The sequence below is a fragment of the Anas platyrhynchos genome, chromosome 4 (genome assembly GCF_047663525.1).
Source record: "Anas platyrhynchos isolate ZD024472 breed Pekin duck chromosome 4, IASCAAS_PekinDuck_T2T, whole genome shotgun sequence".
Classification (NCBI taxonomy): domain Eukaryota; kingdom Metazoa; phylum Chordata; class Aves; order Anseriformes; family Anatidae; genus Anas; species Anas platyrhynchos.
In genome coordinates this window covers 55154768-55176567 of record NC_092590.1, presented here as the reverse complement: position 1 = coordinate 55176567, position 21800 = coordinate 55154768, and the positions used below count along the sequence as shown (strand labels likewise).

Here is a 21800-nt window from a genome sequence, read left to right as displayed (position 1 = left end):
GTGACGTTCTCTCTTGTATGTGTGGATTAGGTTCAGATCAAAAGCAATTCAAGTCAACTGCAGCTTGTGCCAGCCCTGTTGTGAAGAGCTTAGAGTTTCCTCCAAGTCCTGTCCCTTCCAAGGATGTTGCTCCAAGTGAGAAAGATGTGAAGAAACCTGAAATGGAGCAGCAGAAGGAAATAGTGCTCCGTGCTACGCAGGAGGTATGTACGGGCAGGAAAGAAAGGGAATGGAAAATGAAACAAAGAAGAAGACCTCATAAGGAAATGGATATTGTGCAAATATCTAGTTGGTATTTTCTCTCTGTATGATGTCATAACAGGATTTCATTCAAAATATGTCAAGGAATGACCCTGAAAGATGTTTTCTGTGCCAAATCCAATGATTATAAGAGAGTTCCTCCTCCAAAGAAACTCCCCGGTGTCTGCTTGGAGTGTTTGAATCTGTAAACTGGCTGTAGCAGAAAAGAGAACTCAACCTGCAAAGCCCAGTCCCTCCACACACTGGGAGAGCAGAATATCCAAAAGGTGTAGACAGTGGATCTTGTGTATGTGGCAGGGGTAACAAACGGCCATCACCATATTGCTCTGTCAGGTACACTGGATGATGGTCCTGGGTTAGGATGAGCTTGGGTGTGCAGAGTATCAAGAACAAACAACTGGTGGTTATTTTCATTGCTTCAATATTGCAAGTGCATATTGCAATTCTGGAGATAGAGGCTTATTAAACTTTGATAACGTTGTTTTAGAAATTAATAGAAAGGGTTTAAGTTAATCTTTGATTGTACCTCGTGATTTTTGAATGCAGTTTTCTGTTCCCAAACATCTCAACAGGTAATAAAACCGAAGGCCCTGGAACAAGAAGGGAGTATAGTATTGCCATTTTTAAAGAAGCTGCCTGAGACCAGCCAGGTCACTCTGCAGAATTCTGATCGACAAGGTGAGCAAAAAGAGAGGTTGAGAGCTGCAGAGAATTCAGCTGGATGTATGCATGTCTGTGGTAGTCAGGGGGGAATGCCTGATCAATGGTCTGGAGGGTTTGGAAGATAGTGTGTTTAATTTCTAGTTGCATCTGACTGATACTGGTAGTGTGGCTTCTGTGATGCAAGGGGCATTTCTTGCTGTTCCCCTTAACCACAGCAGCAGAATTGTGACACGAAGGAGGGGGTCAGGGTGGATGCTAACTTGCATTTGTCAAGCCTAACAGTTAAAGTTGTATTATGTCCATGAGTATTATATTTTATTAGTATGTTGCTCACAGATGAAAATGGCTTAATAATTGGGTTTATCTCACAGTAAAAACTCCTGGAGACAATTCCTCACTCAGCTGCTTGTGTGTAGCTCCTCTTTATAGATGATCTACATACATATCTGGCCACATCCCCCAGTTTGACCTCTGCGCATCACAAGCTCTTGCAAAGCAGAACTTATTTTTCTTGCCTTCATGACAAAGTATTGCTTGAGATTGGTAATATTTAGTAGTTTTATTTTATATTGATTTTAGAGATGCATATATGTGGGTATTGTGAAAGAAAGAGAGAGGGGGAGACAGAGGGAGAAAGGGAAGTTTTCTTCCCCCTGTGAACTTGCGAGGCCGTCAGCTTATACATAGGTAATATAATGATTATCCCAGCATTTCACTGAAGGTAATCCACTGTGGAAAGCAGGAATGTCAGTAAAGGAATGAGAAGTCTTACTTGTTTTAGGTGGGAAGGTACTTTCCAAACAGGCTTTGCCAACAGTATTGTCTTGTTTCAAGCACAAATCAGTCCAAATACGGAGTGACAGATTGTAGGTGTCTCTAGTATTTTCTAAATGATGCTGAAACACTTGGCTGCTCTCTAGTGTTCACAGCATGTATACCATGAAAAGATCAGATAATCCTTTAAAATATGCATGTACAACAGAAACAAATGTGAGAGTGTATTAGCATTTCTGTGCTAGAGCTCTCATATAGGGTTAGGTGCCATGCTGCAAAAGTAGCATTTAAATTTGGGTAGTCCTTGTGATCTGCAAGGCCTTTAAAAACCTTTTGAGCTTGTTACAAAGCTGCTGTAATAAAAACCCCACTGGTGGCCGAGTAGGCCAGGGTCTGAGCCTCGCCACCACCTTTTGACCGCCCTGTTTCTTGTTTTGTCTCTGTGCCGTCCCCTGCAGAGCTGCCCCGCGGGGCCGCGGTTCCGCTTAGGGTGCGGAACGACTGGCGGCGCTCACGGTTTTTCTCGCAGCCAGGTAAATGCAGCACTAAGAGCAGCTTCATCCCTTGCGCTGCCTCGAGTCCTAGGTGTCTTCAGCTGTGGGACTGGGGCGAAAGCTGATGATCCCGGGGACTTTTTCTGCCTCTCACTTCCGTAGAAAGCATCTATTCCTGTTGCACAGTTGACAAAGAGCTGTTGGGTTACGCGTTGCTGTGATGCTCTGGCTTCAGGCACCAAATGAAATCACCTGCCTCTAAATACCTTTTCCTTATTTCTTTACATCAGCCTGAAGACATGAATAGAGAATGGCAACGGTCCTCTTCGTAACTGTGGCTCTTGAATAGCGTAGTCCCACCCTTGTAGCTTTGCTATGCTTTTTCCTTCCTTGCACTGAACCACAAAGGGAAAAGTAGATCAAAGTAGGTAGTGCTCAGTGTTCAAACACTGCTAATGGCTGTGGCCAGAAGTAGACAGCAGTAGCTAGTGGTAGAGTAGAACCTGGTGTTAGTTAAAGTTGTGCTTCTCTGTACCCAAATTAGAAGTAGCTTTGTTGGTGATGGGTGTAGTCTATTTTTCTGGTTTGTTTGCTTGCAATTTGTCCTTGCATTTGGTTGTGGGAACAAATAGAAAACTAACATGAGGCTTTTTTATACAGAAACAACGTAGCTTTAATTGCAGGCTAAGCACTTTTTGCTATTTTGTCTTGTTAAGTTTAATTTTTCCTTTTTTTTTTTTTCTATAGCTGATTCTGATAGTGGTGACAAATCAAACGTAAGTACCATTTTTGTATTGTCGTTTTGGTTTAGATATATGTGTTGAACAAAAGTGATTTATTTTTTTTTTAATGCAAACTGCCTTCTAACATCCCCAAATCAAACTGAGAGAGAAAAAACAGAATCCAAGCCAAAACATGGTCTAGATCTGTGATTGAAGTGTTCTTCCCTGGATAAAAATTTAAAGTGAGGCTTTAGGCTGTTGTGCCGGCAGACATATGAAATGAGAGAATATATTTCACATTCACAAATTTCTTTGCATGTTGCACAGAAGATTACAGAGAAGAAAAATAGAAGTTTTCCTTAAATTTGGGCACCTGGAGGAATCTTTGTTCAGTGCTGCTTAGAGCTTTCTTTCGGGTCTTTTTCTTTTTGTTCCCTCCAGTTGAAGTTTCCCAAGCCTTTCTTTGCAAACCAAATGATTATTCTCTCATTTGGATACCTGTGGGAAAACCCAAGTGTCAGTGAAGCTCAGGATATGGTCTGCTAACTAAGAGTACCATTATCTGGTTCTGAGTTTCCCATTTTAACAACACTGCTGGGGGCAGGCCAGAGGAAGTGCAGCCTTCTGGTAGCCTTGTGAAGAATTAAAGTCTAACAGCTTGGTTTTCCTTCACACAAGCGCTTCAATTTCTGGTCCTGGGATCCAGAAGAAGAGCGGAAGCGTCAGGAAAGGTGGCAGCATGAGCAAGAACGCTTGCTTCAGGTAAGGAAGATGCTACATTTCTTCCACCATGTGCCTCAGCTGCTTCCAGCTCCTTTAGACAAAAGTAAAGCATTTCATGTCATGTCTTCCACACCCTCTGTGGATGCTTTAGAGAGTTCTGTAGCATATGAATGAACCAAATACTCTCTGTGGTTTATGCAGTCTTACTTCTCCCTTCCCCACACCCTGGGTGGACTGAAAGGATTTAGTTCTGCATTCCAATGCAGAGTTCAACCAGATGTTGATCCTCAACTATATTTAAAGTATGTTGAGCATAAACTGTGAGACTCTTAATTACTTAGAGCCTCTTTCTTGAGACTAATATTTTCCTAACCCTGATGCTTGTGCAACTCTTCTTTGTGCAACTGGTCTTAGTAACTTTTTGTAGATTTCTGCTGTGTTTGCATGTTCTTGTTGGAAAACATCAAACTAAATTTGTACACAAAGGTGGTGGTTTTTTTGTTTGTTTGTTTGGTTGGTTTGTTTTGCTTTGTTTTGTTTTGTGAGGGGGAGAACCCTCCTCAAAACAACCACTGGTTTTGCTTGGTGGTGTAGAGTATTCTATAAAAGCTTTGGGTTTGTGTCGTAGTTGGGAGAAATGCAACAGCCCTGAGAACTTGAATTTCCCCGCTCTTACTAGTGTCTTTTGATATTACTCAGTATCAAAGTAGTCAGTGAGTAGTATCTTTTGATACTGGTTAGGTTTGATCGGTCCCAAAGAAGTCATATGTTTCCTCCATGCAACATAAGAGCACCAAACCGTCCAAGGATGAAGAACAGTAAAATGGAGTCTTTTCATCTTGCACAACTACTTGTGTGTCTCTGTGCTGCTTTCTTCGGCTTATTTCTTTTTAGCTAGTACGTTTATTTCCTCTTGGAATGGTGTAAAGTTCTCGTCATGGTTTTTCTGACAAATTCAGGTGTTCTTTTGACAGTAAATGCATTTATTTTGGATTAGGCAGATGTGGTTTCTAATTTGAACAGAAGTTGGAACTGTTGTAAAAGGCATATAGAAGTCACCATTCTTCCCCATATTCAAACCAGTTCTGTCACACAATTATGAAAATCTCTTTAAGGTAATTTTTCATATAAAACTGTGTGAAATTAATTCTCAAAAAATGATCCCATCAAGGAGGAAAATGAACTGCTTAGCAATTATGAGCTTACCTTCATCAAACCTTTGCAAACTATTTATTTATCTTTTAAATTTGCACAATTATTCATCATCCATTATATTGTACCGACATCTCTCTTGAATTAGTTCCAAAACCAGCATCTGCAAAACCTGTTTGTTTGTATTCTGCTTAGCTGTAATTATTAATGCAAAATCCATGCTTAAATGTTTTCAGGTGTGTGATAGCTTTTTACAATTTTTAAAACTATATAATAAACAAGGAATTATTGAAATTGTTTAGAATAAATTTAATTTCTGTCTAAGCACATAAAAACTTCTAACAGGTTAAACTTCTTGTAGTATGCTAAAAGTTCCATATGGTTTGAAGGTCTTAATTGTAAGAGATAGAAGCAAGTGGGAAAAGGAGGAAAGGAAGCTTTTTTGACACCCATGGATGTTTCTAATTTTTACCTTTCTGTTTCATCCTGTTTCTGATGGAGCCATTTTTCACAGGTTCATTTTCACTGTAGAGATACCACAGACTTTACTCCCAATATGGTATGCTCTGAATTAACCTCTGTTTGTATCCTCCTACAGGAGAAGTATCAGAAGGAACAAGACAAGCTGAAAGAGGAATGGGAAAAGGCACAGAGGGAAGTTGAAGAGGAGGAGCGTAGATACTACGAGGAGGTATAAGGCTGAAAGGAGGAGGTTTATTGACTTTCTTGTATTTAAATGCACCCACTTATGTAACCAAAAGAAAACCCATACCTAAATTATTAAATGAAAGACTTCTCAAGGCTGAATTCTCAGGAGGATTGCTTCTCTTAAACACTACCATAGGCACTGAGGAAAACTATTTAAATATTTAGACAGGTATCCTCAGAGTCTCTGGCAGAGGTGGAGGTGCCTAATTGCCATGCAAGTCTGGGTGAGTCAAAAGGGTTGTGTCTGGGCCCGCTCAGGCTTCCCTGCAGAGTGAAAGTCTTTTGTGCTTTGGCATATACTTGATGTCTGGACTTGGTGGAATTCCAGATGAAGTTATTGTCTGCCTTGGGCTTCATCATGTAGATGTTTTGTAATCCAGCCTGTTTAAAAAAAAAATATCATAGGAAATGTTCAAATCTTCCAGTTGTAGAATATTTACAATATAGACAATAGTGTTTTTATTCTGTCATATATGGGTCGTTTTTGCAGAAACATGGAAAATATCAATGTTGTTAGTCTGACTAGTAGTACCTTATGCAAATTGATGTATTATCATCTGTGCTTGAGAGCCATGCTTGTAATCTTAAGAAAAAGTTTTGGTTTTTTTTTCAGCTTTTGAAATAGGTTTCTTGTGTACTAGGTGTAATTTCTTATTTTTATATGTAATTTAATTGACCAATGTTGTGAGAAGCAGTGGCGCCATCCCAAGTAGAATACTTTTTTCAGTTTGGAAATGGGCATCCCGTCTCAAAGATGGTAATGGTGGAAGGTAGGGGATTTTAAAATGTTGCAGCAAATTAAAAGTTGAGGTATTACCGTTATTCTTGGTAACACAGGTTCTTTCCTAGCCATATAAATACGAACATGTAGCCAAACTTTACATTTCTAATTTTTAAGCATGTAGTTATCATTCTGTTTTTTAACTCCCACTCTCTCCTGGTCCTCTCTTTTTTTTTTTTTTTTTTTAGGAACGTAAGATAATTGAGGATACTGTAGTTCCATTCATTGTTTCTTCAAACTCTGCTGATCTCCTCTCCTCTTCTTCCTCTACCACTGAAGGAAATAAAACAGAGGTGAGTTTCTTGTGGAATCCTAAGGCAATAAAGACAAAGCCATCTTCAGTGCAGAGTTTCACTCTTTGCTAAAGGCTAGCGAAGTCTGGGAACAATGAGAGGAGTATTTCCTGGAGTATTTCCTGGATACCTTCCATAACTGGCGATACCTCAAAGTGCTGTAACTTGTATATTTTCACAAGTGAAGAGACGTATTCCTAAACCAACAGGCATTGTCCCATTTTGGACTGGAGCAGAGGGCTAAACTTACTTTTTTTGCAGCTACTTCTCTTCTTTGACTGGTGCTGTGAAAAAAGTCCCCTGTTTCTGTTTGTTTTACCTACCCTCTCAAAGCCAACAAAATCTGAAGTTATTTCCCTGCATGCGAAACCTTGACTGTCAGACAGTGCTTTAAGCATATCTGAGTTGAGATTGAATCCTACCTTCCTGCTTTTCCACCTTTTCTGTCCTGCCATCTCTTCCAGAAAACAGCAAAGCAAATGGAGCTCTATTTAATCCAATTAATTGGCTATGTTAGCTGAAGTCTTTGTTAAATACAAAGTTAGCCTTATTAAAGTCAAATGATTCCACTGTATAATGTGAGGTGTTCTTTATGAAGATAAGGTGTGTAAACACAATATACCTGGGGGTACCTTGTGCTTTGCTCATGTGCATGCTGATGCTGAGTTCAAGAGAAGCTCCTTGTTCCCTCCCCTGCTGTCTTCTAGAACACAACTGATTCAAACAGCTCTCCAGAGGAAGGCAAACAAAATGAAGTTACAAGGCAGAAAAAACTGCTCTGGGAGCAGGACAGTATTCCACCTCTGAAAAGCAAGGAAAATGAACGCTGGCAAGAAAAGAGGAGGTATGGATCAAGCCTAGGCATTTCTTAGCCCTTTGGAGTTTTGTGTTCTGTATAGTTCTGGGACATCACATTTGCCAATGATTGATGCTGGAACATCAGCATCTGACCATGAGGCTGTGATAACTGCACATGTAAAGGTGGTGGTTCCAGTGGTGCGACAACTACTAGAGGAGGAAATAAAGTGCATTTGGTCTTATTCTTCTCATTTCATTGGCATGGTGATAGGTGTAATACATCCTGATCAGGCTTATGTATATATGGCCATGCGTGGTGCTAGCTGGCCATGTCAGAAGGCTTACCTTTTCAGCATACGACTTCTCTGAGAGGTTGTTACATCAACCAGATCAGAATCAGATCCTAGCCCAGACATCTGTGTATGTCACTGCACTGTGTTTTGCTTACAAGTTTCACAAGCCTTTGGGATGAATGAAGGAGAAGGAGCCATTTTCACTCAGAAGCAATGTGAGATTGCCTGTCTGTCTCGGAAGTGCCATACCCAAACTTGCCAAATGGTGTTCCAAGTACTGGTCTTTCGTCAAACTGGTAATCACAGCTTTCACAAAGCATCTGATGATGCTGAACGCTGTATAGAGAACACTGAAAGAAGCTGTTTCTCTACCAAGTAAACCATTTTCCACAAATCCAGAGTGGTCTCTAGTGCATGTAAGTGGCTGTGTGTGAGGTAAGAAGGAACACCTGGCACGTTTGGAGTCAGACTTGTTAACTCATGGCTGTTACCCATTGGTTTGTCAGTGCTGACACATATAACAAAACTTCTGTTGCACATAATAAGTGCACATTTTTGCACTTACATTCAAAAATCTGATTTTACCATTAGACTCTAGTTGGATTTTTTCCTGGCTTTATTTATACAATGTGACTTATTTTTGTTGGCAGTGGAAATAAAGTGCTCTCAGGACACCCAGAGACGGGTATCTTGAAAGGAGGTGAACAGGAGCACCAGGTGTCAATGATGGAGCGCAGCTCGCCTGCCCGGCTGAATCTGCCGTTGACTCAGGGTGAGAGTCAAGACCTTCATACGCATGTATTCTTACCCAGATAGAAATCTTGCAGGTATTTATAGTGGCTTGCAATTTAACTCAGAGAATTTTGGAAATTAACAGCACACTTACTTCTTCAAAATTTGAATATCTCATATTCAAAAGTTGTTTTCTGTTAGTAAAGAGAAATAAGGTAAAATTTAAAATCATATTTACATCAGCAATTAATGTTTTGGCTGCAAGTAGAAATCTAATTTACAGTAATCTCACAGTTATCTTCCATCTGTTACATTACCTAGTATACATTCAGGATTTGTCTTGATACAACTTGATAGAATTTTAAAGACCCCATAAATAGTGCTTGCTTGATAATGTAGAAACTTCCCCAAAGCATTTCTGTCAACAGGGTTACCCTCAAAAAAGGGAGATTCACTAATTTAGTATCACTGTCTAATGTAGGTGAACAGTGGAGAGTTAATAAATGGAGAGTAAATAAGTAGGACTAAGGAATTGTAGATTTTAAAAACAAATTTTAGATCTTTATTTTCAATCTAACATTAAAATTAATGATTATAAATAATGAACCACCCATGGATAATAAAGGTTTCAGTGTTATTAGTGTATTATTACTTGTGCATTATTGTGTATTATTATTGTATTGTTTCCTGTTCCAAATGCAAATGCAGTTTATTTAATTTAGCAGGTTTGCTCACCCTGTCACAATTTTATTGCATTCTTAGCTCTTTGATAAAGGTTACTCGAGTAAAGAAAGCAAAAGATGCTGCCAAGTAATCCAACCTTGAGGATGTGTAGTAGTGATTAAGCAAACTTAAGAGATTTGACAGTTTTAATTCCTGCTAATAATGCTTTTCTGGTTTCTCTTCAACAGCTTGTTCTACTTCTGGCAGCTCCTTTCTTGCCCCCTGACACATCACATCCTTGCTCTTTCCTTAAGATCTTAAATAGTCAGGACTAGGGTTTTTTTTTTGACCTTGATGATATAAAAAATACGTAATACGCTTTTCATAGACCCCAGCAAAATTTTGCTTCTCCTCTAAACCAGTTAGTTGATGCTTTGAAAGGTGGCCCTTCCTGACCAGTGAGCCACAAAATTTATCTGGAAGGATCCATGTAGTGCGCTCCGTCCGATGGGCAGGATGGTTGGCTGCCTGGGCACCACAGTTCATTGCATAGTGCTGAGAGGTTGGTGTTGTCACTGGGCCTTAGGCACTCATCTGAAACATAAAAGGAAATTACAAGGGAAGGAAATTGTTTATTGATAAGCTCATGGAGAACAGTGAGTGTACCATCTTTCTATCAACTCTACATACTATTATGTGTAAGGGAAGGGAATGCAGCAGGACTTTACCCCCATCTGATGCCAGAGCCCATCTCTGATTTCGTGTTGGTTTTCTGAGAATTTGTTTTTAAGTAACAGTACTTTCAAAGGGGTACAAGCTATCCAAGGAGAGGGCTGGGGATGTGAAAACACAGCACTGTATGTAACTGAAAGCTTCTGGTGATTCCTTACAATGGTCAAGATGGTCATCTTTGCCTAATTCTGACTTTCATGTCTGTTGTCCGCTTTATGGTGCGTCCACAAGTTTTGTTGGCTAATCAGTACTGACAAAAGCATTTTGTCCTAAGTATTGAGATGTCCCCACCTCCCATTTCAGACGTCTCATGGAACCAGCAGTTGCTGACGAAACAGTCCCCGCATTGCTCCGAGGACATTCGGCAGAGATCTTTCCTGGGTCAGAGTGTGGGACAGAAACCGAACTCCACAGGGGAAGGAAGGAGGTGAGAACATAAAATAAGAGTTACTGCAGAGTGTGCGAATTCATGCTGACTCTCTCCTCCCCTATATCCCTGCTCAGCATTCTCTGTAGGTTAGGTTTCGCTGGCATGCTGAAGTTAGTATCTGAGAGCTTCATTCCCTGGCTTCTAAAGACACATCGCTTATTCCACTCCAGTAGAATAGTTCTTTAAGAATTATGGCATTTAAAAGAGGATGTTTACAGATTAATGTTTTCTTTCTGCTAGAAACTTTGCATATATTTTTTTCTTCTCTGATGCTTTGCTGTGTACTGAAAGGTAATGCCATTTCTTTCAGTAAACAGGGTATACGTTTGCCTAATATTTGCAAAAAGTGTATCTGTAATGAGAAAGCAACATCAGTTTTCTGTAGTGTATATACGAACAGTCTCCTTGCAAACTATGTCACCTCTATAAAGCTTGTATATTGTCTAAACTAATGTAGATTGAGGTTTGGTTACCTAATCCTCGTAACAAATTACTCATGTTTGAAAAAAAAATCTAATCTGTTAGCAGCTTTATGCAGTGAGAGATTGAATCGATCCTATGATTGCTGATAACAGAAAGCATGCATGTTTTTCCTCACCAAATTTTTGCAAGATAGAATGGCTGCAGATAGGAATAGTCCACTTTTCAGTGTTGATGGCTTTGTTTTTACCCAGTGAAGGGCACAGCCCCTCCATCAGTGACCCCCCGTCTGCTCTACCAGTGTGCCTCTGTGCACGTTCCCTTGGCAAGATGTTGTGCCTTGCCTTGACCCTTCTTCGTCAAGCCACATTGTGTTGGTAGGAGTCAGCACGTGGGTAATTACTTTGTGAGTTATTTTATTGAGCAATAGCAAGCAGATCAAGACTCTGAACCAAAATATGCATGCTGGTTGTTTGTTTTGTGTCAAAATGGCAGTAGACATCAGATTTATGCCTTGTGATGTACGCTTCTCAGGATAAAACCTCTGTTATTTTCAGCTGTAGTAATGCATTTTCTCTCCTGTATTTTAGGGCAGGCTGTCACGAGAACTTCCGATCCGGGCCATTGTCTCCCTGCTCTCCTGCTGCGCCGAGTCAGTCACCCAACAGGTACAAAAGGTCAATAAGGAATTTTGCAGACTGAATACATCTTGTGGGCACTGGTGAACCGCTGCAGTATAAATTGCATTAGTATTATGCAGATGCATTATTTATTCTTCTAAATGTGGCAATTCATAACCATCCACATAATAAACATGTAGCTCCCTCTTCCATATTTCCTGCCTGCTTCAGCAGTATCGTTGTGTTTTAAAATAACACAGTTCGGAAGGCAGCTATAGGACTGCTTGATCATTGAAATTTCAATGAAATTAAAATAGGATAATATAAGCTCCAGTCAAAGCAAGCACTAAAGCATGAGCTCAGAGCATTTAAGCCAAAGGATGTTGTCTTTATAGTGAAAAGTCACATGCTCAGGACTAAGATGTGTTCCTGGAGATTTGATTCTGTCTGTCAATGAGCTGTGCAGCTTTTAGTGAGATAGATGTTCCAACTCTAAATAAATAGGAACTGCAGCCTGACTGAATCACCGATAATTTGGGATATATTAAAATCGGTTAGCTTATTAAGTAGGGCAATCATACAACACAGAAACCATAGAAAAACTTTGTTATATGTCTTTAAATGACATTTTTCTTCAGATTTGATAGCAAAGCCTTCTTTCCAATGCCATTTGCATTGTCATGAAACTACTGAGATTTTTTTATGTGAACAGCTTCTCCTATTTTTGCTAATAGTAGCTGCAATTTTGATGATATTGCAAATCATTTATCACTACACATAACTATTCTTGATAGCTACTTCATATCATTTAGCAGCTGTAACCTGATCTGAGTCCCTTTTCCACGATCTTCTTCTGAAATAAATCTTAGTTTTGAAAATAATGGATAAGATGTAATCAATCCTCCCAGTAAAACATTAGAAAACTTCTCAAAAAAAATCTCAAAGCACTTTATTCTTTGATTCTTCTATTGTCCGTATAATAAATCTGATAGTGGAGAAGAAGTGGAAACAAATGTGGACTCTAGGATAATGTAAAAAGGGATGGGAGCAGAAGGGTTATGGTTGTAGCTGAGGAGAAGAATCCAACAGTTATTCTAAAAGTAGTAACAAGAATGAAACAAGAAAAGACACTGAGGTGCCTGTGCTGCCAATGTACATGGTAGGATAGAAAATGATGTGCTCAGTAGTGACAGAGATTAGATGGAGGCAAGGACAGTTTTTGGTTGTGATGACTCTTTGTGCTGCTTCTGTGTCTTCTGAAAAAAAAAAAAAAAAAAATTTAATCATAATGCAGCCCATATCTGTCTCTTCTGGTGGCTTATTAGGTTGTTGCACCAAAAACATGAAGTGAGATATTGTAAATTTGCTTGTCTGTGTACAATTTCATCAAACCATCTTTTCAAAACACTTGACATATCCTGAAGTTTCTCTCCTGGTTTCAGCCCTGGCTGAAAAAAGCGTGGGTGACACATAATGACAGGGGATCCCATTCGTTCTCAGGCTCGTCTCACTAGATGAACACCACTTCTGACAGGCTGGCAGATAGGTGAGAAGGGAAGAGCGTGAAGCACATATAAGTGTACACCTGCACTGCCGTTAAAAACATTATGAAAAAGAGTACCTGGGGCCCAGCTGTTATCAAACAGCTGATTTATTAGAAATGTCTGGACAGGACTTAATCTTAGGGTGAGAGCTGAAGTATTTTTGCATTACAGATGAAGGTCTGATTTCAGCTTTTATCTAAACTACCTGGAGTATAACAGGCATGTATCTGCAGCAACATAGGCTAAACTGAGTTAGTAAGTGCCTGACTCCTGGTCTGTGCTACTGCAGTTATGTTGCTGCTTGAACTTAGCCAACTCATTTGGGTGTAAGAGCAGCATTCCTGCCTTCTGACCTGCAGTAAGCAAACCCATGTGCAAACAAATAGAGAAAATTCCAGACTGAGAATCCGAGTCAGGTAATGTATGTGAGTATCTGCTCTGATTGCTGCGTCATTGGCTGGGTCCTGGGCATCCACAGGCATGATTCTCATCCATCCAGGCCTCTTGCATCTCCCTTGATGTAGCACAGCAGACTGGCAAGGAAATGGGACCGAGCTTCTGTGCATTCAAGCATTTGAACTCCTCTGCTTGGATGGCAGATGTGCATCTGTGTGGCAGGTGTGCAGGCTGATTCAGCAGAAGCCTGCTTTAGCCCCAGGGCTCAGTCAGAAGCCCTCCTTATTTCAGACAGTTTTGAATCATACATGTCTTGTGTTAAACTGTCTTTTCAAGTAGAAAATGTCCTAATGGTTGAAGGGCCAACGTGCATTTCTGATGTGAAACCCCCCCCAGTGCTCCCTTCTCCCATCATTTCCCTCCCGCTAAACCTGTCCAAATATTTGTTTGTGTTTTAGTTACTGCTCTTTTTTTCTTACAACAATGTTTGTCTCCTAGGTCCGTCAGTGGAAAGAAGCTTTGTTCCACCTGTGGGCTTCCTCTTGGAAAGGGAGCTGCCATGATTATTGAAACACTTGGTCTTTACTTCCATATTCAGTGCTTCCGGGTACGTCTCTTATTGTGCTCACCTGCAGAAAATCTCAAGTCATCATCCAGTGTGAGGAGAGAGTGTATTAAGGTCTAGATGTGTCACTGGAAATGAGATGACCAGGGACTTGCACGCTTATTATGTTTATTTGTGGATAAGTGAAAGTAATACTGCTATACAGTCTATTGTCAGATATTAGATGAACTAAAATCTGTAACTTAGCAAGTAAACTTAGCTTCCTAACTTACAGAGGGAGGAATCATGTAACTTTCCGGTTGTACTTGTTTTCTAAATATAAAATTAGATATCTTGTGATTTTTTTTTCCTTGAATCTGGTCAGTTTGTAAGCTCTCTGACCCATGGCTGGAAAGCTTCGACTGTGGAAAGTCATCCAAAAATATTGCAAGATTTTATATTCTGAAGATTTTCTCAGCATTTCTGTGTATATCCTGGCTTTCACCAGAGTTCTAAACAGAAATACTTTTGTGTCTGTTCTTGAATGTCTCAGGAAATGACTCAAGGCAGTGTTATCTAGAGAACTCAGAGTGTCCAGCTGCATTATCCCGGCCCTAGTTGGTATTAGGTGTTTATGTAGCTTTTTTTTTTTTTTTTTTTTTGACATTTACTCAAACTAAACCTCTGGCCTCTAGAAGATTTTCCTGTGCAAACAGGCTGGCTCTAGAGTGCAACATCAAAATCAAGTGTCTCTTAAAACCACTTAAACTTTACCTCTGTATGAGTACTGACTGCTGAAATCCAGTCCTAAATGCTGTTGGCTCTGAAAAAAAAAAAAAAAATTGTTACTGATATGCAGTACTCCACAAGATTATGGGCTGGGTTCTGGGGGGTTATTTTTTCTCACTGTTCCAAAACATATTGAAACAAAAGTCAAAATTTTGGGAGAGTTGTGACAGATACTGGGGCATGACCTGTCATACTTTCTCTGTGCTTCAATTGACAGTGTGGCATTTGCAAGGGACAGCTGGGAGATGCAGCAAGTGGAACAGATGTCAGGATTAGAAATGGTCTTCTTAACTGCAACGATTGTTACATCCGATCCAGAAGTAAGTATCAAATCCTGTCCTAAGGTGGATGTGTATTTTTGTCTGATTTCGTGGTGAACTCTAACAGCACTGTTACCATCCTTTTAACTGACGGGCTCTTCTCCTCCTGGAAAAAAACGTTGTGCCAAAATGGCTTTGCAACTTAGGTATAGCTTTGCTATAGAAAGGGGAGCCTTCCCATCTCATTTTAGTCATCCTCTTGTATGAAAAAGACTTCCAAGCTCATTAAATCTTGCACAAAGGATCTTTTTTCAGCAATACTAGGCTATAAGGCAGTTGCTCTGCATAAACTTCTACAGAGTGCACACACATTGCATATCCTGAAGGCTTGAATCTGTTACCTCACACGAGTCAGTATAGCTGTCTCCACTAGATCTAGGACCCTGGGCCTTATTTTGAGAAGGTCTTTTTTTTTTTTTTGTTATGTCTCCAGGCATCTATTTGCAGAGGAAAGGATGAAGGAAAATATTAGGAACTTAATGTAACTTACCACAACGAATCCTTGTGGTGGGATCCTCAGACATGTGCTAATGTGTTGCTTGCTACAAGTTTTGAAGAATGAGCCAGACAAAGAGATTTTTGACATTGCATGTCAAAGAAATCTCAATGCACTTTTCCTGCCTTACGTTAGATCACTTGAAAATCCTTTCTAGTGCTGGATGCCAAATTGCTAGAGCATTTCAGAAAGCACGGAAGAAATCCATGGGAGTAATCATTGCCTTTTTGTCACGTTAGTGTTCAGTATACTCACTGCCTACAGCTGTAATTGATGGGCAGGGATATAGAGCACTTGTTATTTCTCCTCCTCTACCTCAAAAGCAATAGAAATCCAGGAGTAGGAAAGATACCTCCCCACCTTTGCTAGTAGAACAGATTCTTTTTCCTCTGCTATTTCAGGTCAGAGATATTTACCCATCAGCAGAGCTAGAGGGTGCTGTCGTATAACTATTTCTGTGGTGATTTTTTATTTATTTATTTATTTTTTAATTCTGGTAAGAAATGCTAGCAACTCCTTGTATTAATTATTTAACCTAACACATTCAGAAATAGATTATCCTCTTCAGGCTTGATACCATTTTCTTTTCTTTTCTTTTCTTTTCTTTTCTTTTCTTTTCTTTTCTTTTCTTTTCTTTTCTTTTCTTTTCTTTTCTTTTCTTTTCTTTTCTTTTCTTTTCTTTTCTTTTCTTTTCTTTTCTTTTCTTTTCTTTTCTTTTCTTTTCTTTTCTTTTCTTTTCTTTTCTTTTCTTTTCTTTTCATCCTTTTTGCTTAAACAAGAATTGAGGTTCCTTAAGGACAGATGAAGGCTCAGTAAAACTGTATATCAGTCTATATGCTGTAGGTTCCATCTTCTACCAATGTAGTGCTATAAAATGCAGTACAGAACTGTGTACACTGTTTTGTGCTGTAAGGTTTTGCATTTGTGCATATCAAGCACAATGGGAACTGTGTTGATGACTGTGGGAATAGGTTTTGTGTAAACGTATGGTTTCTGAAAAATAATAATGGGAAGGGTTTGTCGTTTTCCTACAAATTGCCTCTTCCTGTTGTGTCCACTCCTCGTGCAAAATCTCAAAATATGGGCCATGTAAATTTAAATTACACCTTTTTTTTTTTTTGACAATTTCAAAAGGACTTTGAAATTTTGATGTCACGAAACTGCAAACACGGTTAGTCACTCATTTTTGACTAAAATTTGACAGACTCCACATCTGAACTGAAGAACAAAGGGGCACAATACTAGTGTTTTGCCTTCCAGTTCCAGGAAGTCTGATGCTAAATATAAAGTCAGTTGCCTGATTCCACAGCTCTTGCCTACCTCCACCCTTGCCTATGTCTGAATACCTACACAGCAGTGCACACAACTGATATTCTCTGACAAACCCAGGATTAATCAGTATTGCTATAAGATGCTTAGGGACATCTCAGTGAGATATTTTTGCTGCAGAAACTTGTTTATTTGAAACTGTGGGGGATTTTGTTTCAAAATCAACTACCAAAAAACTTAAGGGAGAAACACATTAAAGATTATGTAGTAGTCCAGAGTATATTTCTACTTTTAAATAAAAGTGGATGGGATTTTATTGGTAGGTTATTTCTCGACAACAAAATCTCACAATTCTAGTTACTGAGGGAGCTCACTATTCAGTGCCAAAAATGCAAAGAGTTAGAGATTTGTGAATGTTGAAATCAAAGGCAAGCAGTAAATTCAAGAGATTCCCTGTATGGCCAGATAACACAAGGGCTCTGTATTGCCACGTAACACAAACCAGGCACAGCTGAAGATGACTCATCAGTCCTCTGCTTGACTGTTTTGCCACTGCAGAGCCTAATAGTAAGTACACCCACAAGTACTTTCCGAGTAAATGAAATAAAAGTGCATGCAGAATGCAAACAGCACAAAACCTTTCTTTGCAGTTAGTGCCCCAACTTTGCAGGAAGGAAGAGAAGCAGGGCACCAATGACACGTATCTCCAGATGTGTTTTTTTAAAACGATAAGGCTCATATCAGGAAAATCCTACGTACTCCATTGGTTCAGGAGGAATGTTTGTTAAAATTTGTAAACCAATGACTGAATTCTGTTTGTTTCTTTCTTTCCAGCTGCTGGACAGCCAACTACATTGTGACATGACTTTCGGTCCTAATTACTTTGAAGAAGGAACTCTCTTCTCATATGTATCGGCTGCCTCCAGACAATCATTTGTAAGAGCTTGAATCATGGACATCGTGGCCCTCATCTCATTTTGAAAAACTCATAAAAGCGCTGCACCTGCTCCTTTAAAATGCAATATGTTGTTTTGCCCTTTCTTAAGAAATTTGCAACACATATATGACCATATTTGGTAAGGCAAAGCCTAAGTACTATAAAAAAAATCCCACATTTTCAGGTATGTCTATGATTTTCAGTCTGTTACTTTGTCCTCCTGAAAGTAATAAGGAAATAAACATGCAATAAAGCTGTTTTGTGTTAATATTTCTAGGAATTAAAATTTTGAGTTTACAGAACCTTTATAGAATATGCCAAGTTGAGATGAGAAGTAATTTTAAGGTAGTATCTAATCAGTGCATTTGAAAAACTAAGCATCACAGCACATGACTTCTCTGTTATAACTGAAGCTATAACTTTTTTTATACAGAGACTAGTTTGATAATACATCCTGTAATTCTGAAACATTTGTGTTTATATTACCTTCAGTGGAGGGTAGGAGTTATACAAATAAATTATTGCACCTTTAGTGATAGGATTTTTTGTTTGTGTACCTCAAGTAATGTTCATGACTATAGCTCAATATTCTCTCAAATAAAGATTTCTTCATTAAACCTAAAGACTGCATACCGTTAACGACTGCAAGATTCCTGTCAGGAGCAATCCTTCTTTCTAAGTTCAGCAGCTGATGTTGTCATTGAATTTGGTGAAAGGATGATGTGGGGGAGAGGCAGCGGCGTGGGTAGATGCAACTGAACTGCGAGCCTGCAAGCTGCAGTGTGATGGTTACAGTGAAGCTGTTCTGTCTGGCGTGGTGCTTTCCCACTGACAGTCTGAGTTGTTTTGGGATCTGCTCTTTCCCTTGCAATCATTACGTTTGGTTGAAGTCTCGTGGGGAGAAATATGTGTGGTTTGGGTCCCCTCCAGAATCATCACACAAGTTAAGGATGAATTATGCAGCCAGGAACCTGTGTTCCTCCAGACATCCACCCCAACAAGATAAGCAAAGCCTGTGAGCCTGGAAGGGAGGCAGGGAGGAGGTTGATGGCAGTAGGTGAAAGCTTCCCCCCATTTGGGCCAGTTTTCCTTTATGCCTTTTGGTTAAGACTTTGCTCCTCACTGAAGTGTTCCAGCAGCTCATGGAAGCAACAGCCAGAGCTGTGTGAGTTTATCAGAGTATAGACAAGTTCAGGGGATGTATTACAGTTGTAAAATTTCATAGCACAGTTTGGTAAAGGAAATGGTTATTTAAGATATCCCACTTAAGCTCTTTGAGATGCAACTTAAAATGGAGGGAAAAAGTTACTTATCCTGCCTTAAAACCATGATAAATTAAAAGATTTGTTTTATGTCTGTGTACATCCATTGTCTTTTGATGTGTTGGTAAATGGAAATTAAGTCGTTATTAGGGAAGCAATAATTTTGAGTTGTAATATAGCTAGCAACTATTGGTTTAAACATTAGACAATTGCTTGCATGTGAGTTACATGCGCGTGCAGAACTGCGTGTCATTGGCAACACATGTACAACGCTGTCATGTGAGGAGATTGTGGAGATCTGCTGGAAAGTTACATGTTACTTCCTTCAATTTGTGCCTTAGAAACTGCAAAGCTATTGCACACAGTCAGTGCTGACTTATGGATGCAATAAATCAAAAAAAAAAAAAAATGAAGTCCTTCACGGACTTCACCTGGGGAATATTTTTAAAAAATTAATCAAAAATCAGAAAAAATGTTTTGGAAATGAAACAGTGAGTCCAATATTTGGATTAACCGATTGCATGACTTACTGCTGAAAGGTTTTGATAACCAGGAGGTTTACACTTTGCATGTGGACGTCACAGCTTTTTCCTGCAAATAACGTGTAACATGGAAATTCAGAAGCAGATTTTATAAACTACTTTGTGCATCTGTGCAATTCCATGGGCTGCATTAAGGGTATGTGAACAAACAATGCCTGGGCCTAATTTCTAACCAAGACCTTTAATGCATGCTCGTGCATCTGTTTGGTGTGAGTCACTGCTTCCCCGTGTGACGTGGTTTAGATGTGCAGACTGCTCACAAGTGTACAAAAGGGTTGGTTGTCACAGAGGTTAGATCCGCTTCTCAATAACTTGATGCTAAGAGCCCGGGCTGTGTAGGAGCATGGCTGGGACTCAAATGCATGAGCAAGGGCTGGGGAGGGGGTGTGCATAGCGCTGCAGGCACACGGCTGCATCCCAGAAGCTGCTTAGTTTGTCCCAGTGTCTATCCCTTCGTTTCATATATGCATGTTTTGGTGACGTTAGTTGTATGTAAAGCAAAACGAAGCAGCATCCTCAGACTACAGCTTTTCCCCCCAGGGAGCATCTATTCACCAGCACAGAATAATTTTCAGCAGTTTTCTAAATTGTACTTGCCAACTGCTGATGTTTGATTTACATTTCCTTTGGAATCTTATACGGCAAATTCATTCAGTCTAAAATCTTCCTTCCTTTTCCTTCCTTTTCCTTCCTTCAGGTTAAACACACAAGTATGATACATTTCTTACCAGGAACTTTAAGCACAGAAACAAAAATAACGCTTTACTACATTTGAACTACCATGTAAATGTATTTGTTGCAAAAATGATTTATTATTGCTAAGCAAGTACAATATATGTAATGGATTTTAGATGTTTCAGAATTTATTTAGCCTCTTACTCCTTCAACAGGTGTCATAACCCATCTGTATTTCACTACCCCACTTGCCATGGTGTATTTTTCCTTACTCTTGCTATGTAGTAGTGTTATTGATGCAGTACATCTGTAGTTTTCAGTGAATGTCCTAAAGGTTGGTGAACCAGAAGGGGACCATCCTTCTGTGCATGTCCACTCAAGGACAAGGATCGCTGTCCTGGCTGGGACTGATGTTGAATACCAATTGCGCTAATCTTTCCTTGGTTTTATTTATTCTAAAATGCCTCTGGAAATTAGGAAAACTTGTCTAAAATGCAACAGCTTTTATAGTAAATGTATGTTTATAAATAAAACATTGATTACCTTTGGTGGTGTTGATTTTACTTATTAACAACCAGCTTCTCGCATTGCATGCGATATGTCTGAGATGGGATTGTGGAGCACGAACATCCCATCGGTAAAAGCTGCTGCTTTACTTACTTTGTGTACTTTTTCTTCCCTTTAATTCTGGTATGGTGTCTTGTGGTGAATATTACTGTGGTGATAATCATTTTCTGGTGAATGCAACCTGGCAGCCCCAACCCAATCAGAGCCACTTGTGATGTGAAAAGGGCACCGGTGGGTGCGCAGCCCCCAGCAGGTATTTATTGCTGCAATAATCCAGTAGGCTGTATAAAATGTCTATATGTTGCCTGCTTGCCTCACCAGCACCGTAACCTGCTCACGTGCCCGGGTGACAAAATGCCCCACTTGGGGGACACGACTGCACGGAGGGGTGCTGCACACCAGGCCCAATCAGGTTGCCGACCCTCGTCTGGAAAAAAAAAAAAAAAAAGATGCTGGAAAAAAAATAAATACATCTCTTGTAAAGGCAAGCAGGGCTCCTGTATACCTCTAAAAGCCTCCGGTGGGAATGTAATTTCATCTGAATTTCCTGATAAGGGGAAATGACTGAACTGGAAGCCACTCAAGTTTTGCAAGCAATAAGAGCCCAAAACAGAGATGGAAAGTACAGGCTGGGCTGTGACTGTCCTCACAGCATTGTGTGGGGTTGGTATTTGGTGGATTTTAGTTTTCTTGTTCATTTTTTTTATAAAATGCAGTGTGAGCTAAACAAGCAGGAGGAAGGCTTACCCCTCTGCTGGGCTCCAGCTGCTGCTCTGTGGGCCTTACTGAAGACTCCGTGCTCCACAAGGGTAGCTGCTGGAGCTCTCCTCCCCACGGCATATGGGTTTTTAAGTCATTTAGGGGGAAAAAAAATCCGTTATTTGAGACAAATTTATGAGTCATTGCTAACTCATCCACAGAGTCCATCTGCTTCACCTCACGTGACGTGCAGCAAACTCTCCTGGCAAACGCCACCCCCGTGGGTCACATCTGCAGGTTTCCAAGCAGGTAGCCTGCTGCCTGACACCTCCTGCAGCCACTCGCAGGGCTGTAGGAACTGAAGAAAAATCAACAGAAAGGCAAATTTTTCCTTTTTTCTGTCGCTTCTGACTACAGGTAACGTATTGCTCTGATAATGAGCACAAGAGCTGAGACGTGCCCCCACTCCTCTGGAAACTCTGTGGCACTTCCCATGCTGAG

General features: G+C 40.0%; 1 protein-coding gene across 12 annotated transcripts in view; it reads left to right on the top strand.

Moving 5' to 3' along the window:
* The window catches only part of LIMCH1 (LIM and calponin homology domains 1), a 171550-nt gene extending 150970 nt beyond the window's left edge, over positions 1–20580 (top strand). For 10 of the 12 annotated variants that reach the window (XM_038177873.2, XM_027457186.3, XM_027457183.3 and 7 more), the window contains 13 exons: positions 31–203; positions 834–939; positions 2940–2968; positions 3593–3676; positions 5388–5480; positions 6467–6571; positions 7279–7415; positions 8313–8434; positions 10093–10216; positions 11230–11316; positions 13698–13806; positions 14750–14852; positions 17452–20580. In XM_038177873.2, coding sequence (XP_038033801.1) covers positions 31–203; positions 834–939; positions 2940–2968; positions 3593–3676; positions 5388–5480; positions 6467–6571; positions 7279–7415; positions 8313–8434; positions 10093–10216; positions 11230–11316; positions 13698–13806; positions 14750–14852; positions 17452–17477 — 1298 coding nt within the window. In that variant the 3' untranslated portion in view covers positions 17478–20580. The remainder of the gene's footprint in view (positions 1–30; positions 204–833; positions 940–2939; positions 2969–3592; positions 3677–5387; positions 5481–6466; positions 6572–7278; positions 7416–8312; positions 8435–10092; positions 10217–11229; positions 11317–13697; positions 13807–14749; positions 14853–17451) is intronic. The other 2 variants (XM_027457184.3, XM_027457190.3) reach the window with 1 other exon arrangement.
* The last annotated feature ends 1220 nt before the right edge of the window (positions 20581–21800 follow it).